This window comes from Eubalaena glacialis, chromosome 8, assembly GCF_028564815.1.
Source record: "Eubalaena glacialis isolate mEubGla1 chromosome 8, mEubGla1.1.hap2.+ XY, whole genome shotgun sequence".
Classification (NCBI taxonomy): Eukaryota; Metazoa; Chordata; class Mammalia; order Artiodactyla; family Balaenidae; genus Eubalaena; species Eubalaena glacialis.
Genome location: NC_083723.1, coordinates 126126982 through 126150693, shown reverse-complemented (window position 1 = coordinate 126150693; position 23712 = coordinate 126126982). Strand labels below are relative to the sequence as shown.

The window sequence follows — 23712 nt, the reverse complement described above, 5'->3', positions numbered from 1 at the left end:
AAATCAAAAAAAGCTGGAGTAGCAATTCTCATATCAGACAAAATAGACTTTAAAATAAAGACTATTACAAGAGACAAAGAAGGACACTATACAATGATCAAGGGATCGATCCAAGAGGAAGGTATAACAATTGTAAATATTTATGCACCCAACATAGGAGCACCTCAATACATAACGCAAATACTAACAGCCATAAAAGGGGAAATCGAGAGCAACACAATCACAGTAGGGCACTTTAACACCCCACTTTCACCAATGGACAGATCATCCAAAATGAAAATAAGTAAGGAAACACAAGCTTTAAATGATACATTAAACAAGATGGACTTAATTGATATTTACAGGACATTCCACCCAAAAACAACAGAATACACATTTTTCTCAAGTACTCATGGAACATTCTCCAGGATAGATCATATCTTGGGTCACAAATCAAGCCTTGGTAAATTTAAGAAAATTGAAATCGTATCAAGTATCTTTTCTGACCACAACGCTATGAGACTAGATTATCAATTACAGGAAAAGATCTGTTAAAAAAACAAACACATGGAGGCTACACAATACACTACTTAATAACGAAGTGATCACTGAAGAAATCAAAGGGGAAATCAAAAAATACCTAGAAACAAATGACAATGGAGACACGACGACCCAAAACCTATGGGATGCAGCAAAAGCAGTTCTAAGAGGGAAGTTTATAGCAATACAAGCCTACATCAAGAAACAGGAAGCATCTCAAATAAACAACCTAACCTTGCACCTAAAGCAATTAGAGAAAGAAGAACAAAAAAACCCCAAAGCTAGCAGAAGGAAAGAAATCATAAAGATCAGATCAGAAATAAATGAAAAAGAAATGAAGGAGACAATAGCAAAGATCAATAAAACTAAAAGCTGGTTCTTTAAGAAGATAAACAAAATTGATAAACCATTAGCCAGACTCATCAAGAGAAAAAGGGAGAAGACTCAAATCAATAGAATTAGAAATGAAAAAGGAGAAGTAACTACTGACACTGCAGAAATACAAAGGATCATGAGAGATTACTACAAGCAACTCTATGCCAATAAAATGGACAACCTAGAAGAAATGGACAGAGTCTTAGAAATGCACAACCTGCCAAGGCTGAACCAGGAAGAAATAGAAAATATGAACAGACCAATCACAAGCACTGAAATTGAAACTGTGATTAAAAATCTTCCAACAAACAAAAGCCCAGGACCAGATGGCTTCACAGGCGAATTCTATCAAACATTTAGAGAAGAGCTAACACCTATCCTTCTCAAACTCTTCCAAAATATTGCAGAGGGAGGAACACTCCCCAACTCATTCTACGAGGCCACCATCACCCTGATACCAAAACCAGACAAAGATGTCACAAAGAAAGAAAACTACAGGCCAATATCACTGATGAACATAGATGCAAAAATCCTCAACAAAATACTAGCAAACAGAATCTAACAGCTCATTAAAAGGATCATACACCATGATCAAGTGGGGTTTATTCCAGGAATGCAAGGATTCTTCAATATACGCAAATCAATCAACGTGATACATCATATTAACAAATTGAAGGAGAAAAACCATATGATCATCTCAATAGATGCAGAGAAAGCTTTCGACAAAATTCAACACCCATTTATGATAAAAGCCCTGCAGAAAGCAGGCATAGAGGGAACTTTCCTCAACATAATAAAGGCCATATATGACAAACCGACAGCCAACATTGTCCTCAATGGTGAAAAACTGAAACCATTTCCACTAAGATCAGGAACAAGACAAGGTTGCCAACTCTCACCACTATTATTCAACATAGTTGTGGAAGTGTTAGTCACAGCAATCAGAGAAGAAAAAGAAATAAAAGGAATCCAAATCGGAAAAGAAGAAGTAAAGCTGTCACTGTTTGCAGATGACATGATACTATACATAGAGAATCCTAAAGATGCTACCAGAAAACTACTAGAGCTAATCAATGAATTTGGTAAAGTAGCAGGATACAAAATTAATGCACAGAAATCTCTTGCATTCCTATACACTAATGATGAAAAATCTGAAAGTGAAATTAAGAAAACACTCCCGTTTACCATTGCAACAAAAAGAATAAAATATCTAGGAATAAACCTACCTAAGGAGACAAAAGACCTGTATGCAGAAAATTATAAGACACTGATGAAAGAAATTAAAGATGATACAAATAGATGGAGAGATATACCATGTTCTTGGATTGGAAGAATCAACATTGTGAAAATGACTCTACTACCCAAAGCAATCTACAGATTCAGTGCAATCCCTATCAAACTACCACTGGCATTTTTCACAGAACTAGAACAAAAAATTTCACAATTTGTATGGAAACACAAAAGACCCCGAATAGCCAAAGCAATCTTGAGAACGAAAAATGGAGCTGGAGGAATCAGGCTCCCTGACTTCAGACTATATTACAAAGCTACAGTAATCAAGACGGTACGGTACTGGCACAAAAACAGAAATATAGATCAATGGAACAGGATAGAAAGCCCAGAGATAAACCCACGCACATATGGTCACCTTATCTTTGATAAAGGAGGCAAGCATATACAGTGGAGAAAAGACAGCCTCTTCAATAAGTGGTGCTGGGAAAATTGGACAGGTACATGTAAAAGTATGAAATTAGAACACTCCCTGACACCATACACAAAAATAAACTCAAAATGGATTAAAGACCTGAGTGTAAGGCCAGAGACTATCAAACTCTTAGAGGAAAACATAGGCAGAACACTCTATGACATAAATCACAGCAAGATCCTTTTTGACCCAGCTCTAGAGAAATGGAAATAAAAACACAAACAAATGGGACCTAATGAAACTTAAAAGCTTTTGCACAGCAAAGGAAACCATAAACAAGACCAAAAGACAACCCTCAGAATGGGAGAAAATATTTGCAAATGAAGCAACTGACAAAGGATTAATCTCCAAGATTTACAAGCAGCTCATGCAGCTCAATATCAAAAAAACAAATAACCCAATCCAAAAATGGGCAGAAGACCTAAATAGATATTTCTCCAAAGAAGATATACAGATTGCCAACAAACACATGGAAGAATGCTCAACATCATTAATCATTAGAGAAATGCAAATCAAGACTACAATGAGATATCATCTCACACCGGTCACAATGGCCATCATCAAAAAATCTAGAAACAATAAATGCTGGAGAGGGTGTGGAGAAAAGGGAACACTCTTGCACTGTTGGTGGGAATGTAAATTGATATAGCCACTATGGAGAACAGTATGGAGGTTCCTTAAAAAACTACAAATAGAACTACCATACGACCCAGCAATCCCACTACTGGGCATATACCCTGAGAAAACCATAATTCAAAAAGAGTCATGTACCAAAATGTTCATTGCAGCTCTATGTACAATAGCCAGGACATGGAAGCAACCTAAGTGTCCATCATCGGATGAATGGATAAAGAAGATGTGGCACATATATACAATGGAATATTACTCAGCCATAAAAAGAAATGAAATGGAGGTATTTGTAGTGAGGTGGATGGAGTTAGAGTCTGTCATACAGAGTGAAGTAAGTCAGAAAGAGAAAAACAAATACAGTATGCTAACACATACACATGGAATCCAAGGGGGAAAAAAAGGTCATGAAGAACCTAGTGGCAAGACGGGAATAAAGACACAGACCTACTAGAGAATGGACTTGAGGATATGGGGAGGGGGAGGGGTAAGATGTGACAGGGTGAGAGAGTGGCATGGACATATATACACCACCAAATGTAAAACAGATAGCTAGTGGGAAGCAGCCGCATAGCACAGGGAGATCAGCTCGGTGCTTTGTGACCACGTAGAGGGGTGGGATAGGGAGGGTGGGAGGGAGGGAGATGAAAGAGGGAAGAGATATGGGAACATATGTATATGTATAACTGATTCACTTTGTTATAAAGCAGAAACTAACACACCATTGTAAAGCAATTATACTCCAATAAAGATGTTAAAAAAAAAAAAAACCAATTAACCAAAGTCTCAAAGGGAACACTATGCAGATTTCTCAAGTATCCTCTAGTTAGCTTTCTCCTCTTGCGTTGTCTGTTTCATAAACTGCAGCCATCTTTTTTCCACATGAACTCTGATCTTCTCCTTAACTCAGCAAGACTGAAGGACTTCCATCTTCCTCCTTGTGCTGAAGTCCAGCAAGAACATTCATGCAGAAGATCAGCTGGTTGTTTGGTTCATTTAATTTGTTTTCCTTTTCTCAGTGATCACACGTGTGAGCTGCCTGTTTTCCAATGTATGTAAATTGTATTTTTACCCTATATTTTACCCTGTTCTACAGTTGTGTTAGGAGAGTATAAGAATGATCATCTTATACTCTCACAGCCAGGACCAAATGTCGAGAAGAGAATTTTAGTTTGTTTTGTCATATTGTATTCCCAGTGCCTAACGGTGACTGGCACTTAATAGAATCTCTGTAAATATTTGCTGAATAAATGAATGACTATATCCTCAGTTGTTATAAGAGTAGCAATAATGTTACTGGTACAAAGATAACACCAAGAGAAACCAGCAAAGAGTGCAACTTTCTACACTTGAAAACCATCATAGGTCACATCGCTTGATGGAGGGTCAGCTGCCAGTGATACTACTTGAGACAGGTAGAATTTCATTAGGCTGTTTGAGAAGTTCATCACTGCCATTCTTGGGTAGAGTTTCACTCATTTTTGACAATCTCAGTCCCCATGCCCCCTGGGTGTGAAAATTATAGGCTGTATGTCCACCTTTTCACCAGGTGCAAATAATGGACGCAAAACTCACTTAGCACATTTCCTAAACATTTGCACCAAGACTATGAATCAAAGATACATTTTCCCAAGCAAAGTAGGCTTTGGTTTCAGGTTTGTCTGAGGGATGTTCCTGCAGTGTTTTGTCTATTTTAGATTATTTGTCTTTTTCTGATCAATTTGAAAGAGCTCCTTGTAGACTGTAGATATTAGCCTTTTATTTGTTACCTGGATTGCAAATATTGTCCATTATTTTTCCACCAATTCTGCCTTTTTAAATTTTGAAACTTAAAGCTCTTTTATGGTAAGTTAAATATGGCTATCTTTTTTATAGCTTCTGGATTTCCCATTTAAAAAATTTTCTCTCTTTTGTACTAAACCAAATGATAGATTCTTTTCAACATTTATATCTTTAATACAATTGGAAATTAATTTTGTATGCCTGTGAAATGAGACATTATTTCCTTGTAGATAAAGAGTTAAGTTATGCTCATATTGTTTTCTAATTATGTGATCATCTCCCCCAATGATTTTTATACATCAAATACCCTTTATATTGAAACCCACTTCTGAATTATTTGGTCTTTTACTGCTCTCTAGGCTATTCCTATGCAAAATTTTATGGTTTTAAGCTTATACTTTGGGGTCAAAGAGCCTGTGAGTCACACTCTGCTAGGAACATTTACTATGTGAATGTTTTCTTAGCTTCTCTGTGCCTCTGTAAAATGGAGATAATATCATGGTTGATGTGAAATTCAGTGACGTAATTACAATGCCTGGTGCTATCAGCTATTATTAGTAGTATTAGTTATTACTGTGACTGAGTTGAGTACAATGTGTTTATTATGTGTTTTAATATCAGGTAAAGGAGTACATGTTACCATATATTTTGAAACTTTCTGTGGCTACATTCAGGTGTTTATTCTCATATATGTCAATTAAAATATTTTATCAAATGTTCAACACTAATTTTTTTCAAAGTTCTAATTAGGATTATGTTAAAGTTTTATATCAATCTTAAGAGAATTAACATTTTAAATACTATATTCTCACCTAAGATTACATTGTATCTTTAATTTTTTTTTCCAAATCGTCAACAAGATTTTATAGTTTGCTTATTCTTTTATGCTGTTCTTAGATTTATTCTAGGTCTTTTTATAGTTTTTGTTCTTATTGTGAATGGACTATTTTCTCCATTTCTACTTCTAGACACTTATGTTAATGAAGAGAGAAGGCACTGATTTATTTATGTATTTTTGTACTTAGCCATATTAATAAATCTTCTTATTAACTGCAGTAGTTTTTAAAAACTAATCTGTTAGGTTTTCTAAGATAGAATTATGTTATCAGAAAAAGGGATATAATTTTTTCCCAGTTCCTATTCCAATCATGTAGTTTGCTTGTATACTGCATTTCCCACGATCTCTAAGAACATATTAAAGATTAATGATGATGCTGACTATTCCTTCCTGACTGTAATTGAAATGGTTTTATTGTTTGCCATTCAGAAATGTTTTCACTGCTAGTTGGTTCATGATAAATAGTCTTCACCATATTTAAGCAGTGTTTATTCTTATCTTACCTGGAATTTTTATTAGGAGTGGTTCATAAATTTTGCCAGATGGCCTTTCAGCATCTTGTGATACAATCGTAAGTGTTTTTCGGTTATTTTGCAGTCGTAATTAATTTTGTTGGTTGATTTCATGGCATCATCCTCATGATCAGACCTTTTACTTGTTCAGAGCACATTATGATTTTGATACATGACTGAATTCTACTTGCCAATATTTTATTTACAATTTTTGCATTTATGCTCACTAGTGAGACTGGTGTATAGTTTACATTTTGCATTATTTAGGGCTATTTAGTTATCTATAACACAATTTTTTAATAACATTATTCTGACTTTAAAAAATATTGGTCTACATATATGAGGATTCCATATATGTATATATATATACACATATATAAAACTACAGTCCTGTTTCTGGTGAGATGCATAACTAAACGGTTGTGTCTTGTTTTCTTGTACTACATAAATATGTATGTGATTAGGAATGCAGAGAAAGAAAGGTGGCCATTGGTGGGAGAGAGAGAGATAAAATGATAGAATGCTCCAAATTATCAAGTTATAGAAGGTAAATGAGGAGTACAAAGCATCAATATATCCATAGGCTGTTTTGTGAAAACAATCTCCTCATAAAGGAAAAAAAAAAACTAAATACACAAGATTAGTAATGATAAAACAAAAGCCAAACACTGACAAAATTAAATGATTTCTAAGAGGACACTTTGTGCACCTCTAGGGGAACATGTATTAAACAAAATAAATGGACAACTGTAATCTCACCCTCCCTAGTCAATAAGGAAGAGGGGAATTCGTGGACGAGGTAGCACAGCCTGCACCTGGGCCCCTAATTCGCCTAAAAATCATTCCATTTGGAATCAGACAGCCCCAGGTGCCACTCCCAGCACTGCTTGTGAGAGCCAGAGAAAACCTGAACATGCAGTCGCTATAGAACAGGAGAAAGCAGGATGAAAGCTCAACCACTGAGAAAAGCCTCCAGACGGTTTCACAAGCTGAATTCTCTCTAACCTTGAAAATGGATCATTCTGTGCACTCAGGTGCATCAGCATTTTTGCATTAGGCTAAGCTGACGCACTATTTTGCATCTGTAATCTTCATTTTAGGCAACATGCAGCAGCCTCCAGAAGCAATCTTGTGGTATGCGACGGTGGACCACAGGTATGAACACACCTCTGAAGCTGGGCACCCTTCTCAGTCGTGGGATGCTGGCCTCAGTTCCCTCTGGAGCCCTGTGGGCACAAAGGCTGCAGCTGGATACTTTACGCAATTTAGAAATAATTTTGTTTGGAATTAGACAAAGCTGAGTTCAGTTCTCAGGACTCCCAGCTCCCAGCTACGAGAAGAAGTTACTTTAACCTCCATAAACTTCAGCTTCCTCATCTACAAAGCAAGAGTAACAAAGTACTGCTGCACACAGGACTCCTAAGGATTTCAATTAAATAAGATGATATATGTACAGTGTTCAGGATAACTCTGGTTGCATCGTAAGCACTCAAATATCATTAGCTGATTTATCCTGCATAAACCTTGCAGCATCCTCTTCCTCAAAGTATCCCTGGTTTTCCACTCCACCACGCCTTACTTCTCCTGACTTCGTGTCTCTGAGATTGCCACTCTTCCCATTAACAAGGGTCAAACCCCCCAGACAACACAGACCACTGCTGCAGTCTCTCTCGCCTGCACACAAAATGTCGCCATTTGTCCTCAATTCTACCTCCACACTCAGACTTACACCCACTCCACTCCCCGCTTTCCTGCCTTCACTCAGGGCCTCCTTCCTCTTCACCTGGACCTGAAGCAGCCTCTGGGGGCTCCTTGCCTAGAATCGTTCTCTTCTCCAAATCCCCTTTCATACTGGTCTGGAGTTACTTTCCTAAAACGCACACTTGTCCTCGAAAAACCTATCCACTCCAATTTCCTACAGAGTAAAGACGAGCCCGCTAAGAACAGTACTTGATGACTTGCTCTTTTTCCTGGGCCTTTAAGCCCCAGCCTTCCGAGCCCCTCCCAGTCAAGCTACACCAGGTCAAGACAACTCGCTACACAGTCTGCCCACGAACCTCTGTTACGCCGCCTGTTCACGCTGCCAGGGCGCCATTTCCCACCTGTCTCCAGACTGCAGTCGCCTTCCAGGGGCAGCTGGGACGCTCCCTCTTCACACCCTCATCTGTTGTCGACACCAATACCCTTCTCTCCTTCCTCGCCTTGTTCCCATCCCATACGGGACCTCAACTCAGAATATATTTCATTCATTTAGATCTTCTGACTTCCTTTAGATCTGGGCAGAAAGCTTCCCAGGAGTAAACGTTGTGTTTTACAAATCCTATATCCACCCACCCATCTCGTGCAGCCCAGGGCCTTGCTCAGAGAAGACTCTTCCTTAATGTCAAATGATGAGATGCAGGTGTGACAGCACAGCGGCATCAGGCCACCCCTCACCTAAAGAGAACAGCATGTTTGGGGCCAGGAAGATCAAGCTGCTACTTTATTTCTTTTCAGGTCTTTTAAAGACACAAGTATAAGATATGCTACTCATGTACTTTAAAAATTAAAAACATGGGGGAGGGAAGGATTGGGAGTTTGGGATTAGCAGATACAAACTAGTATATACAGGATGGATAAACAACAGGGTCCTACTGTGTAGCACAGGGAACTATATTCAACATCCTGTGATAAGCCATGATGGAAAAGAATATGAAAAAGAATATATATATGTGTAACTGAATCACTTTGCTGTACAGCAGAAACTGACACAACATTGTAAATCAACTATATTTTAATAAAATTTTTTTTAAAATAGAAAAAAAGAAAATAATCATTTGAAAATGATTTGTCCTACTTACAATTTACAAAATTAAAAGCAATAGCCTATGAAATAAAAATGAGAACTAAAATAAGTCAAAGATACTTTTGTTTTTTGTTCTATCCTGTCATATGAGAAGTAGACAAAGAAAGGGGAGAAAGAGAGGGGAAAAGAGTAAAAGAAAAAAATCAGGAATAAAATGAAAGCGATCATCTGAGACACCAGAGGAAAACAGAAAAACACAGAGGGACACAGAGGATGGGCAGAACCATGTAGACACAGAAACAAATACAGAATATAGAGAGACAGTGTGTACCAAGGCTTTCTACAACATTCTTGCAAAAGACGTTGACTTTTTAGGCCACCCTTTTGTTCCTGGACTAAGGGGGTTTGAAACCCTGAGGCCAGTCTGGTCAGAGGCCAGTGCTTGTGGTCAACTATGGGGACAGGCCAGGTGCTCCCTGCCCCACCAGCCAGATTTGGATCTGTGCGAGAATTAGGTCTCGCTGCTGCCAGATCTTCCAGTTTTTCAAGAGAAGCCAGAAAGCTGGATGTTGAGTTTGTAAAAAACTACTCTGTGGGCCAAATAAAACATTTCAATGGGCACCATTGGTGCCAGTGTTTACCCTCCGAATTATGGACGAAAACAAGGCTATTCCTCTTTCCTCGCTCTAACCTGGGTGCCAAGTGCAGTCAGCCTGGGGTGGAAATGCTCGCTGGGCACGGCTGGCGCCACCACAGAGGCTGTTCTAGCTGTGGGTCTGGCAGCATCAGTTTGGGGAAGAATATGGTTGAGATTAGAAGCACATCTTCCGGAGGTCCTCTGTTGTTTCTCTCCTGGATTCTGGAATGGCTCTAATCATACTAGTAATTATGTCCCTCCCTGTGAGGAGTCAGAATTCATTAATTTTTAGAGAGTGAGATAAAAATTCAAATTCTACAGGCTAATGATTGTATAAAATCAGAGAGAGAAATTAGAGAAACAAAAAGGCTTTTTATTTAAATGTTAATCTAGTAATTTAAATAAGTAATTAAAATAAGTAGATTAGTAATTAAACAAGTAAAGACATAAAAAGTGAGAAAACCTGACATAAGCATAATGACAGGATGCTTTTTTTTTTATTTACTTGTTTTCTCTTCCAAGTGTTTCCAGGAACCATCTACAGCTCTTACATATTCATCAATGGAGGAAGTCTAATGTCTTTGAAATGTAAGGCTGAATTTTTAAAAATCTGATTAAAATTATTGAGTAAACAGCATTGAAACAGTAATTATGGAAATCATCACACTGGAAAATAATACACAAAATTTCACCACCTAACAAGACAAGCTACTGTCAGAGTTCAATGTTCACTTCCCAGCCTTTTCAATGAACATAGACGATGTTGACAGCTGTTAACTGAAGTGTATTAATATTGTATTCTTCTGTGTCTATTTAGTATAACATTATAAATATTTTCCATATTACTTTATAGCCTTCATAACTATTATTTTAATGGCTACATCATATTTTATTTATGTTTATTCACGTATTTCTTTAGTTTCAGGTATTTTTCACTGTTTTTAAAAACTTTCTAGATAATTTACTTATGAAAAATTCCCTGGAATGAGTCAAAAGACATAAATATTTTTATTAATCTTGAATATATTGCCAAGTTGCTTTCCCAAACACCTGGAACAATTTAAATAATACAGTGAATGACTGTATCCATTGTACCACTCCTTGTTACCGCTGGTATTATCGGTAAAGAGGGTGTAAAAAGGATGAACATCACAGGTAACACAGTGGGCTATATTGAATGGGCCTGCTGGGTCAACAGCTCGTGAAGTGGAGGTCAAGCCACTGTTGTCTGTGGACCGTCCTGGTTTCCTCATCAAAGAAGAGAAGGGTTTGAATTACATAATCTGCAAAGACTATTTCAGCTTTAAAAACTTGAATCTCAAGCAAAGGCTAACACTTCATCCTCCAGAGAATTTTTGGTGTATTATGTTTTAGAAGGATTGGAGAGATAACAGTAAGTTTCTGTATGAATTACAGCCCCTGAGAAATCAATGTCATTAAGTCCACTGTAAATGCACTTCTGGGGGCAGGGGGGGAGAGGGAGAGGGAGGGGGAGAGGGAGGGGAGAGGGAGAGGGGGAGGGAGGCAGGGAGGGAGAGAGAGGGAGGGAGAGAAGAGGAAGAAATCAGTGGGGTGGTGTGGCAATTTCTTAAAATAAGACAGCAGTGAAGTTTGCCACATTGACTCTTCCTTTCACGAACAATTTCTCAAGCGTGCAACGCTGTTTGAAAGCATTTTTCCCACAGTAGAACTTCTTTCAAAATTGGAGTCAATCCTCTCAAATCGTGCAGCTGCTTTATCAACTAAGTTCATGTAATATTCTAAATCCTTTGTTGTCATTTCAATAATCTTCACAGCATCTTCACCAGGAATAGATTCCATCTCAAGAAACCACTTTCTTTGCTCATCAATAAGAAGCAACTCCTTACCTGCTCAAGTTTTATCATTAGATTGCAGCATTTTAGTTAACATCTTCAGGCTCTACTTCTGATTCTAGTTCTCTTGCTGTTTCCACCACATCTGCAGTTACTTCCCCCACTGAAGTCCTAAACCCCTCAAAGTCACCCATGAGGGCTGGAATCAACTTCTTCCAAACTCCTGTTAATGTTGATATGTTGACCTCTTCCCACAAATCATGAATAGTCTTAATGGCAACTAGAATGGTGAGTCCTTTCCAGAAGGTCTTCAAGTGACTTTGCCCAGATCCATCAGAGGAATCACTATCTATGGCAGCCACAGCCTTATGAAATGTATTTTCTTAAATAATGAGACTTGAAAGTCAGAATTACTCTTTGATCCATGAGCTGCAGAATGGATGTGTTCACAGGCATGAAAACAACATTAATCTCATTGTACGTCTCCATCAGAGCTCTTGGGTGACCAGGTGCACTGCCAATGAGCAGTAGTATTTTGAAGGGAATCTTCTTTTCTGAGCAGTAGGTGTCAACAGTGGGTTTAAAATATTCATAAACCATGTTGTAAACAGATGTGCTGTCATCCAGGCTTTGTTGTTCCATTTATAGAGCACAGGCAGAGAAGACTTAGCACAATTCTTAAGGGCCCTAGGATTTTTGGAATGGTAAATGAGCATTGGCTTCAGCTTAAAGTCACCAGTTGCATTAGCCCCTAACAAGAGAGTCAGCCTGTCCTTTGAAGCTTTGAAGCCAGGCATTGACTTCTCCTCTCTAGTATGAAAGTCCTAGATGGCATCTTCTTCCAAAATAAGGCTGTTTCATCTGCATTGAAAATCTGTTGTTTAGTGCAGCCACCTTCATTCATTATCTTAGCTAGACCTGCTGGATGACCTACAGCTTCTACATCAGCACCTGCTGCTTCGTCTTGCACTTTCATATCATGGAGATGGCTTCTTTCCTCAAACCTCAGGAAACATCGTCTGCTAGCTTCAAGGTGTTTTTCTGCAGCTTCACCATCTCTCTCAGCCTTTACAGACTTGAAGAGAGTTAGGGCTTTGCTCTGGATTAGGCTTTGACTTCAGGCCATGTTGCGGCTGGTTTGATCTTCTATCCAGAACACTAAAAGTTTCTCCATACCAGCAATAAGGTTGTTTCGCTTTCTTATCATTCGCGTGTTCACTGGAGGAGCACTTTTAATTTCCTTCAAGAACATTTCCTTTCCATTCACAACTTGGCTAACTGTTTGGAGCAAGAGGCCTAGCCTTCAGCCTGTCAGCTTTCCACACGCCTTCCTCACTCAGCTTCAGCATTTCCAGATTTTGATTTGAAGTGAGAGACATGCGACTCTTCCTTTCACTTGGACACTTGGAGGCCATTGTAGGGTTATTACTTGCCCTAATTTCAATATTGTTGTGTCTCAGGGGACAGAGAGGCCTGAGGAGAGGGAGAGAGACAGGGGCACGGCCAGTTGGTGGAGCAGTCAGAATACACACAACATTTTCAATTAAGTTCTCTGTCTTGTATGGATGTGCTCCATGGTGCCCCCAAATAATTACAATAGTTAACATTAAAAATCACTGATGACAGTTCCCATAACAAATATAACAGTCATGAAAAAGCTTGAAATATTGTGAGAATTGCCAAAGTGTGACACAGAGACACACGCTGAGCAAATGCTGTTGGAAAAATGGCGCCAAAAGACTTATTTGATGTAGGGTTGCCACAAACCTTCAATATGCAAAATAACGCAGCATCTGCAAAGCTCAATAAAATGAGGTCTGCCTGTATGTAATCCATGTGAAAGTTAGTTTAGGTTTTATTCTTAGAAATCGGAGAGAATGCCCCTGCCTCACCCTGGGAGGCAGCCCAGACACACCTCCGGCAGGGAAGGAGCTCGAAGTCAAGGGAGGCCCGTTCCCCCTCCCTGCTGCTGACCGGGTCACCCCGTGTGCCTGAGCCCTGAGCTGCCCGGGTCCTCCCATCCACCTGACCATGCTGAGCCACACTGACTTGCACCCACATTCTACGTCTGTCCTCTCACGTCATCCAGACAACGCTCCTGAGGGGCAGGACGGGGTACACGGAGCTTGCACAGCTGCCTGAGGACCTGTCACTGTGGAGCAGAGAGCAGTGCCCGCGGGGAGGAGGGGGGTCAGGAACCACCCCAAACCTCTCACCACACTGACGCTCGGGGAAGCCGCTCACCTCGGTTTTGTGTCTTTTATATCCGTTCATAGAATACACAGTTACGAAGCACCCACTATGCGCAGGTCACAGTGCCAAGCACCGTGGAAGAGACAAAATTAAATCAGCTAGAACCTGCCTCCAATGAGCCTGACCACTGAGCAGCAGATGTCCGAGCTCACTCAGAGACGATGTGCTTGTGATTTCCTTCCCTGTAGAAATCTAACGGAGCACCTCAAAAATCTGTGGAGACGTGGATGGACCTCGAGACTGTCATACAGAGTGAAGTACGTCACAAAGAGATAAACAAATGTCATATGCTAACGCATATGTGTGGAATCTACAAAAATGGTACAGATGAACCTATCTGCAAAGCAGAAACAGAGACACACAAGTAGAGAACAGACATACGGACACCAAAGGGGGAGAGGGGGAGGGGATGAATTGGGAGATTGGGATTGACACATACACACTATTGATACTATGTATAAATAGATAACTAGTGAGAGCCTGCTGTAGAGCACAGGGAACTCTACTCCATGCTCTGTGGTGACCTAGACGTGAGGGAAATCCAGAAGGGAGGGGATATGTGTATACGTATGGCTGGTTCACTTTGCTCTACAGCAGAAACTAGCACAGCACTGTGAAGCAACTATACCCCAATAAATAAAAAATAAAAAACAAAAACACAGAAGTTGGAAAAGGGACCAAGATATTTTGATAAATGCTTCCTAAAATCAATTATTATGTCACATCAAATATGAGACGCTACCAAATAATAAGGATCTGAGAATATCTCACCATCAAAAAATTAATATAAAAAACAAAAGGCGGCAAATAACAGTGTGAACCAGAATGGAATTGCCATAGAAGGTTAAATGTCTATGTGAACTCACAATTTAAAGTGTTTCTGGTATTCTGAAATATTTCATGATCTGATTTCTACCATTTGGAGGTGTGAGAAGGGATGACTGAATTCCTTTTGGTCAAAGGAAGCTGTTTGGGGGGCAGGTGAGACCCCTCCAGGTGAGCCCAGCACAGCACAAGCTCTCATTTGCATAATTATCAATGATGTAAAAAGCCCTTCTGCTGGATTGCCTAGTGTTTGCATTCATTTGCCTCCCCTTCCATTGATCCATCCTGGGAAAGAGCCAGTCACGGAAGCCAAGGAGCCAGGAGGATGCTCAAGGCCAGCAGGCTGGAGTACCCTGGTGTGACCTTGTGTGTGAGGGTCCTTCTCAGTGGCTGGGGAAAGAGAACGAGGTCAGAGGTCAGATTGTAGGTTAATATTTTAAACTTCTGCTGACCTGGGCATTCACTGCTTCATGTTCATGTCTCCACCAGTTTCAGGTTGTTTTAAGATCAACCCAAAGATTACAGGTGGCCTCACAGGTAGCACAGCTCTCTTCCTCAGCTTACTTTTATCATTTAAACAATCTCAAAGCTTCCAGGTTTCAAATAAGGAGAGACCACCTAGGGAACCAGCATCGGAAAGGCAGGCGGGCAGAACCGGGCAAGAGCCATTGCCCTGTGTGCCTGCTCTCTCCAGCCCACTCATCCTCCCAGGAGCAGAGGGCCCGCCGACTCTGATCGTTTCAGAACATCATGCTTCCCCTTCTTAGTACTTGCTCATGAAAATACAGAGAGCTGGACCATTCCATCAGCTTTAACTTGCAGAGGGAGTAACTGAAGCACAAGTTTAACTGGCTCAAGAGAACTTAAATCCAGAGCTTCTGTGTTCTAAATGATGATGCGGGCCCCCAATGACTTTTCCTCTCTTTCCTTCGTCTGAGGTCTGTTTACAGGAGCCTTTACATGTAGCTTTGAGCCAAGAATAAACTGCCATGATCACGAACAGTATCAATCAGGCTGTACACATTGGGTGCTCAACAAATGTTTCTGAGGTGAGTGAATAAATGACATTTTAAGAAGCAATTTCATCATATAGAATAAACCTTCCAATTTTCAAGATGAGCTCTTCCTTTTTTCTTTACCTAAGGAGGTTTCTGAAGTCACCTTATTACTTGGCTAAAACAACTTCAGTTAAAATACACGATCTGTCACAAGTTATTGATTGGAGAAAGAGAAGGCTGTTCCTAGTCTTGTATTTCCTTACTAAGTGCAGCTGTACCGACAGTACCCTGCTTTCAGCAAACTGACATCCTCACAGGAAATATCGATAACATCCTGGCATTAACATGTACTTACCCTCAGCAATGGTCTGATCATTTTCTCCTTTCGATTAATATGAGAAAACCATTTCTGCAACTTCAGTATTTTTAAGTGAGTTGAATCAGCTTTTCTTACGGGAGTCATTCTACCAAAGATGATTTTTTAATGCAAAAATGCAGGCACATTCATTCTTTCCAGGTTGGGTCCTACTTTGCAGACTACTACTGAATTCAATACCTGTTGTTTTGGGAATTACACCATCATACAACCTTGCTAGGCCTCTCTTACGCCAGCAAACAGTCTCTGTAAAGGGCAGATCCAGCCCATACTAAACCTCAATAAAATGTTTATTCTTAAAGAAAAAGGTATCGCTACACCAAAAAGAAAGGAAGAGTATTTAAACAGCAGTGTCATGTTCTTGAGAAGGTAGGGCAGCACTTGTGTGGGACGGGGGATAGGGCAGCGCAAAGATGGAATCATCCTTTCATCCTTTCTTGTCCCTGGGACGAGGCTCCGGGGACCTGCCTGAACCCTCACCCAAGGACTCCAGAAAGCTCACTCACTAACTGGGCTCAGGATCCTTATCTGTAAAACCAGGCAGCTATTTTTTTCTATGGTCTCTAATCCCCAGATCACAGGATTCTAGGATTCCTGTGTTTCTGATTCTCATCAGAGGCCTGTTATGATGGTTCTGATCGAGAATTCATGGCCTGTTTTAATTCTTGCTTTTAAGACAGACTTGGCCTTAGTTTCTTCCTTTGATTTCCTCCATGTATTGGACAAGAAAATGATCAACTCCCTAAAGCTGAAGATTTATTCCTTCTAAAAATGAGCATGAACATATATGAAAAAAAGAGTTAATTCCCTTTAAATTGATTTCTGGTACATAACTTCAGTCAATTCTTTAATAAATATCATTAACTGTACATGAACTCCAAATCTTAATGCCATTATCTTTGGGGAAACAGGTTTTCCCAGATGATGAAGCAGTGGCATTCATATTGACTCAGTACTTGTTCTAAAGCATAAACATCACTTAATGTCATTAGAGTGAGTATAGTCAGTGCCTAAATTAATATTCCCTGTGCACATGAAGATGCATTTTTTAAAAAAATGAGATCGAGCAAGCAGTCCTGAAGTATTCTCTGAATTACTGCAATTGTTCTGTAAATGTGTAAAAGCCTTAGGACTTCTCTTTGAATTATATATGATATGCAACACTTGTTTCCAACACCTGCAGAGAAATTTCCCGTATACTCAGAGAAACAGTGATTTCATCTTATTAAATTAGTGTGGTTTCAATTTCACACTATCTGTAGCTGCTCAGCCTGTAGTATTACAAGTTTATTGCTTCTGCTTGGCTATACGAAAAGTTGAAACCTAAAGTTATTTTCTGCTTTATTGACCTGAAGGCGGGAAAACTGAAATTATCCTTGTCATTAAAGAGAGTACTTACAATTTTTTTGCCTTCTATTAACACCGTAGAAGTATTTGTTTCAACATTCTGCAGTATCACACTTCCTTTCTGCTCTCTGTAGATGAATTCTTTATCTACAAGAGAGGAAATAAAACAGAAACATGAAACATCAAGGAACTCACTAGCTTTTGATGGACACAGGTAAATGAATTGACTAGTTCCAACAAAAGTATATCCTGCATTTCATCAAAGGGTCCTTTGAATATGGTGAAATGGGTCCTTTAAATATGCTCCTCTCCATATAACTGCATGTGAAGCTTCTCTCTGAATCATTTCTCATAGTCTGCACACTGACATATAAAGCACAAGCATATACACACATAAAATCTTTAGAACATTCTAGACTTTTCTTGGGTGGGACACATAGAGTGGACACAACAGAGCAGATTAAGAAACCCGCTACCATAAGGGGCGGAGATAGTTGGTACTAAGGGGACTGATTTCCTATATTGGAAACTTTGGGGTGAAATCTGTATACATACACATGCATACCATATCCTGCAAAATTATTTTCATTTGGTCCACAGCTTCCTTTGCTATTCCTGGAGGAATTGGCAGTTTCACTGTCATGAACATCTTTGGCTCTATACATTGTATCCTCAGTGACACTGGCCCTTTGTAACTCACCCGAGATTTCAAATATCCCCTTAGAAAATTAATGGAGCAATCCCCCTGAATAGTATGCATGTAGGGGTATATATGTAGGCATGTAGGTGTGTAGCTGTGTGTGTGTGTGGTGTGTACACATACTACAAATGAAAGGGTAAACTTTCTGAAAGGATTGCAGGTGGAGAGACAGGGCACACAATTGGAAGAAGAAATGATAAACTGGGAGATTGGGATTGACAAATACACACTATTACATATAAAATAGATAACTAATATGGACCTACTGTATGGCACAGGGAACTCTGCTCAATACTCTGTAATGACCTATATGGGAAAAAAACCTAAAAAAGAGTGGATATATGTGTATGTATAACTGATTCACTTTGCTGTACACCTGAAACTAACACAACATTGTAAATCAACTGTACTCCAATAAAAATTTTTAAAAAAGAAAATAATACTATCTTTCTGAGTGAAGGGGATGACACTGAGCCAGTCTGAAGGTAAAGAAATTTCACACGATAATCAGCTGATGAATGAAAAACACTGTGCAGACTGGATTAATTCCAATGGTATTATCATTTCTATGCTTTTTAAATTCTACTCTACAGAATTACATTCTTTTCTTTCTTATTCCTTTCTTTTACTTGCTTTGCCTTTAATATTCTCTTCCTTTTTCTAGTCTGTTAAGATGGAAGTTTAGATCTTTGGTTTGATTTTCCATCCTTTTAATAAGACTATTAAAGCTAAAATTTTTCCTCTATGCATGGTATTAACTACATCTCACAAATTTTGATATGCTGAATTCAGTATTATTCAGTTCAAATTATTTCTAATTTTTCCTGAAAAGTCTGCTTGGCCTGAGTATTTAGAAACATGTTTAATTTTCAAATATGTAAAGTTATTCTGGTCCTCTTATTTTTATAGATTTTTAATTTAAATTCACTGGATCAAAGAATATTCTGTACATGATTTTAGTCTTTTAAAACTCATTAAGACATTTTTGTGGCCCAAAATATGGTCTATCTTGGTAAATGTACCATATTCACATTTAATGAAATTATTGATATGGTTGAGTTTGGTCTATAATTTTTTTTGCGGGGGTTTGTTTTCTACTTTTCTCCTCTACTTCTTGTTTCCCTCTTTCTTGTTTCCTGACTTTCATTTTATTTTTTGAATATTTTTTACAGTTTTAATTTCCCTATTTTTAGCTGTATTTCTTTGCCTTTTTTTAGTGGTTGTCCTAGGGATTATAATATGTACTCAACTATTCAGCATCTACAAAGAGTTAATAATGTATCACTTCTCATGAAATATAGAAATTTGTCCAGTTTTCAGGTCCACATCCAGTCCCATGCTGTGATAATTGTTATGTGTATTACATCGACAGACATTATACATTCCACAATGTTATAATTATTGTTTATAACAATATTACGGTTTATAAAGAAATTAAGAAGAAAAAGTAAAAAAGAAAAATTTGTTCTTTGCATTTACCCACTATTTACCATTACTGATGCTTTTTGTTCTTTATCAAAAATATGAGTTTCCATCAGATATCATTTTCCTACTTCATAAAGAACTTTCTTTAGGATTTCTGATTATATGAATCTGCTGGCAACCAATTCTTTTAACTTTGTTTTATCTGAAAGTCTTTTCCTTTAACCTTCATTCTTGAAGGATATTTCTCTTAATATAGATTTCTAGGTTAATGGTTTGGTTTTGTTTTTCCTTTTAGCATTTTGAAATTCTGTCCCACTGTCTTCTGGTCACCATGGTTTCTAATGAGAAGTCAGCTATTAGTTGAATTATTTCCCTGCACGTCATTTCCGTGCACTTTTGCTGTTATCAAGATTTATTTGTTGTCTTTGGTTTTCAGCAGTTTGACTCCAATGCACTTTAGATGGGGCCTTCTTCGTGTTTGTTTGATGTTTAATGAGCGTCTTGTATCTGAAAATTTATGTCTTCATCAAATCTTTAGCCATTAATTTGCCAGATAATTTTTCTACTCCTTTATCTGTCTCCTCTCCTTCTGGTATTCCAATTTCCCATATATTGGGCACCTTGATATTATCTAACAGTCTCTGATGCTCTGTTCATTAAAGAATTTTTTTCTCTCTGTTCACCTTGAATCATTTCTTTTGATCTATCATCAAAGTCACTTTGTCTTTCCTTTGTCATGATTATTTGACTATCAAATCCACACAGTGAATTTTAGAATTTCAGAATCCGTATTCGTCTGTTTAGGAATTTCCATTTGGTTCTTTTTATTGTTTCTATTTTTTTGCTGAGATTTCCCATTTCTCTGCTGAGATTTTCATTTACTGAAAACATGCTCACGTTAACTCGCTGAGGATAATTACAATAGTTCTTTTAAAATCCTTCTCTCTCAGTTCCAAAATCACTTTCATTTCAGGGTCAGACTCAATTACTTTTCTTTTATCTTGAGTGTATTCCATTCTTTTCTGGTTCTTTGTAGTAAGGTAATTTTGCATTATATCCTAGACATCATGGATTAATTTCTGGACATTCTGGGTTTTGTTAGCATTCTCCAATGAGTGTTGTTTCCTTTGCTATAGCAGGTAATTTTTTTTGCTAGGCCTGGATGGCCAACTTTGTCTTTCCGGGCAGCAGCTTCACTCTCCGTTCAGATATTTCATCTTGAGCTGAACTGCTGGGATTCTCTGCATGCATGTGTGGTCCACGGGTCAGACGGAGATAATACTGTACCTTTCCTTTCAGTTTTATCAATTCCTGTTCTATCTTATCTCATTATCCCCCTTTTCTTAACTTTTAAGTTTGACACTTAGCTTATTAATTTCAGCATTTCTTCTTTTCTAATATAATCACAATGGTGCTATAAACGTTCTTAATTACTTCTTTGAGTCCATAAGTTTTTAATGGGTAGTATTTTCACTACTGCTTAGTTCTATGCATTTTTAGTTTCTGTCATGATTTCTTCTTCAACCTGTGAGTTCTTTAGAATTTCCAATTTGCAAATGTATGCGAAACACTTATGTACTATCATTTTGTTATTGACTTGTGATTTGCCTACACGTGGTCAGAAAAAATCTAGATTATTAATTATTTAAGTTTGTTGAGAGTAGTTTATGGCCTGACGCATGGTCCATTTTTGTAAAAGTTTCTTGAGAGAAGGTATATTCTCTAATTGTAAATGCAGAGTTCTATATGTGGTCGTTAAATTAACCATATTACTTGTCTCATCAAATTGACTCTCACTTAGCTAATTTTTTGTGTGCCTGACCTTTCCTTAAGTATTGAAAATTTCTAGTATAATGATGTTTTGAATAATTCTCTCCTGTAGATCCCCCAAATTGTGTTTCATATATTTTGTGACTATTTTATTAGATTAGTGCAAGTGTAGAATTTTCCTATCTTCCTGGAGATTTGCAAATCTTATTTTTTAACTACATGTTCTCTCCCTAATAACGCTTTTTAAAGATGACTTCTGTTTTGTAGAATAGGTAAAATAATAGTATACACCTTCTATTGTTCATGTGGAGAGTCAATGAGATAATACACGTCATACTTATAATGTGTTTAAAATCATGCCGCGCTCCAGGTAGGCTCTCAGTGTTCTGTCAGCTGCCAACATTATCTCAGCAGAGGATTTGGCTCACTTTTGTCTCCTTTTTTATTTCCTGAAAGAACTGTTTACTTTCCATTAATAAATTTTTTATTGGAATTTTAAAATTTTATTATTTAAAAAAATTTTTAACTTTTATACAATTTTTAAAGGTTATTTTCCATTTACAGTTATTACAAAATACTGGCTCTGTTCCCTGTGTTACAGGATAAACCCCTGTAACCTTACACCCAATAGTTTGTACCTCCCACTCTCCCCCCCCCCCCCCCCCCGCCCGCCAGCCGTATTGCCTCTCCCCTACCTGTGTTTCCTTTTCCCGTCTCATCCCCAGTATTCTATCCCTCTCCTGCTCTGCTCATCCTTCCTCTTGAAGGCTCTCCCACTCTTCACTTCCGGTGGCCCTGCCCCGGGTTGGATGGCTGTCACCTTCACCCTGGACTACTCCAGGGCCTCCCATTGGGACCCTCTGTCCCATTCTCTATTGGGACAAGGCCACACTTCTTTTTCAAAACTTTTTTTTCTGGCTCCTTGGCAGAGACTGCTTTGGCCGAACTCCTTAGTCTGACATTCGAAGCCCTTCGTCTTCTGGCCTGTCTTCTCTTCCCATCTTAATTTCCCACCATCTTTCACTAACTAAGCATGCTAAGAAGTCCTGCCTTCCAAGCCTCTCTGATGCCTGTGCCGCTGCCTTGGCTGCAGTGCCCTTCTCCCGCCCCCACCAGGCAATCTTCCTGGGCTCGGCGTAAAGGTCTCTCCTCCGGGCAGTTTTTCATGCCTCTGCCAGGCAGAATCCATCTCTCTCTGCTGACCCCCGACGTCATTCACCTTGTTTATGCTCATCACAGCACGTTGCTTATTTGCTACTACAGCTCTCTCCCACTACAGTCATGATTCCCACGGGAAGAGGCCATACCTGTTTGGTTTCCTAACTCTTAGCATAATAAATGATATGAAAGTTGGTGCTAAAAAAATATGTGAAGCATTTAACAAATGCATCCTATCACAAGTCTGAGCCACCAAATACCCAACCTACTTGTGGAACAACAGGCAGAACTCCTTGTAGAAGAGGGAGTGCTCTGGGCCAAAGTAAAAGGAAGGAGAGATGGATATGGTGGTTTTCTCAAATTACACCTTTTGTGTCTCTGTGAGATTCTGTTACAGCTACTTTACTCCTGTCACTGCAGGGCAAAACAATGTTATAAAAGGAGTGCATCTGAATGCTGTGAGGATAGGAAGGTAAAATTGAAAAGCCATGCTCAACAGGGAGGTCCTTAGGAAAAGATCTCCCAAAAAAAATCTCCCACAGGACCACCCACTGGCTAGTTATTCTTCATGTGCCAACTATCCAGTGCTTTGCATTTAAAATAATCATTAATCTAATTGTTCTGTGTACTTTAGCAATTCTTCAAAGCTAAAAAGTTAAAGAAATAGACTAAGTTGCACTGGTAGCTAGCACAATTATTTAAAAACTGGTAAAGCATCAAGAAAATTTCCCTTCTTTCCTATACAAACTGTATCATTGGTTAACCAAATTATAGATAAGGGGAAGTTTCATTTTATTTTGTTTCCCCAAATTGTGATACAAAAATATACAGCAATGCAACAAATTATTTTATGTACTCTTCCAAAAATAAGATAAAATTCCAGTCATTTCCTCTGAGTATCATATATATATTAGCTATCTTTATGTTTTGCTTACTTTTGCTTAACAACAATGTATTATTAGCAACTTTCAAAAGCCTTACCCATGGTGAAAATTTTTTAAATGTATGGCATTTTATGGTACAACAGATTTCTTAAAAACTGAGATAATTTAGTTCTCATTGCCAAGTAAAATTTGTATATGCTGGTTGGTTTTGAGGAGCATATTAATCCTTGATTATACAAATATCACAAAGAATCGATGCATAGAAATAGATTTTAATTACTGAAGCAAATAGTGCACATAATAAATGGAGTAGATTTGATTTTTCTCATGATTATCTTCTTTTAATTTTAAACAATGCTGATAGAAACACTGTCCTTTCCAT

At 38.5% G+C, this 23712-nt stretch overlaps 1 protein-coding gene across 1 annotated transcript in view; it reads right to left on the bottom strand.

The window, feature by feature from the left end:
- The window catches only part of DPP6 (dipeptidyl peptidase like 6), a 792296-nt gene that overhangs the window by 300240 nt on the left and 468344 nt on the right, over window positions 1-23712 (bottom strand). The window contains exon 4 of the mRNA XM_061198976.1: window positions 17446-17540. Within this exon, the coding sequence (XP_061054959.1) occupies window positions 17446-17540 (95 nt within the window). The remainder of the gene's footprint in view (window positions 1-17445; window positions 17541-23712) is intronic.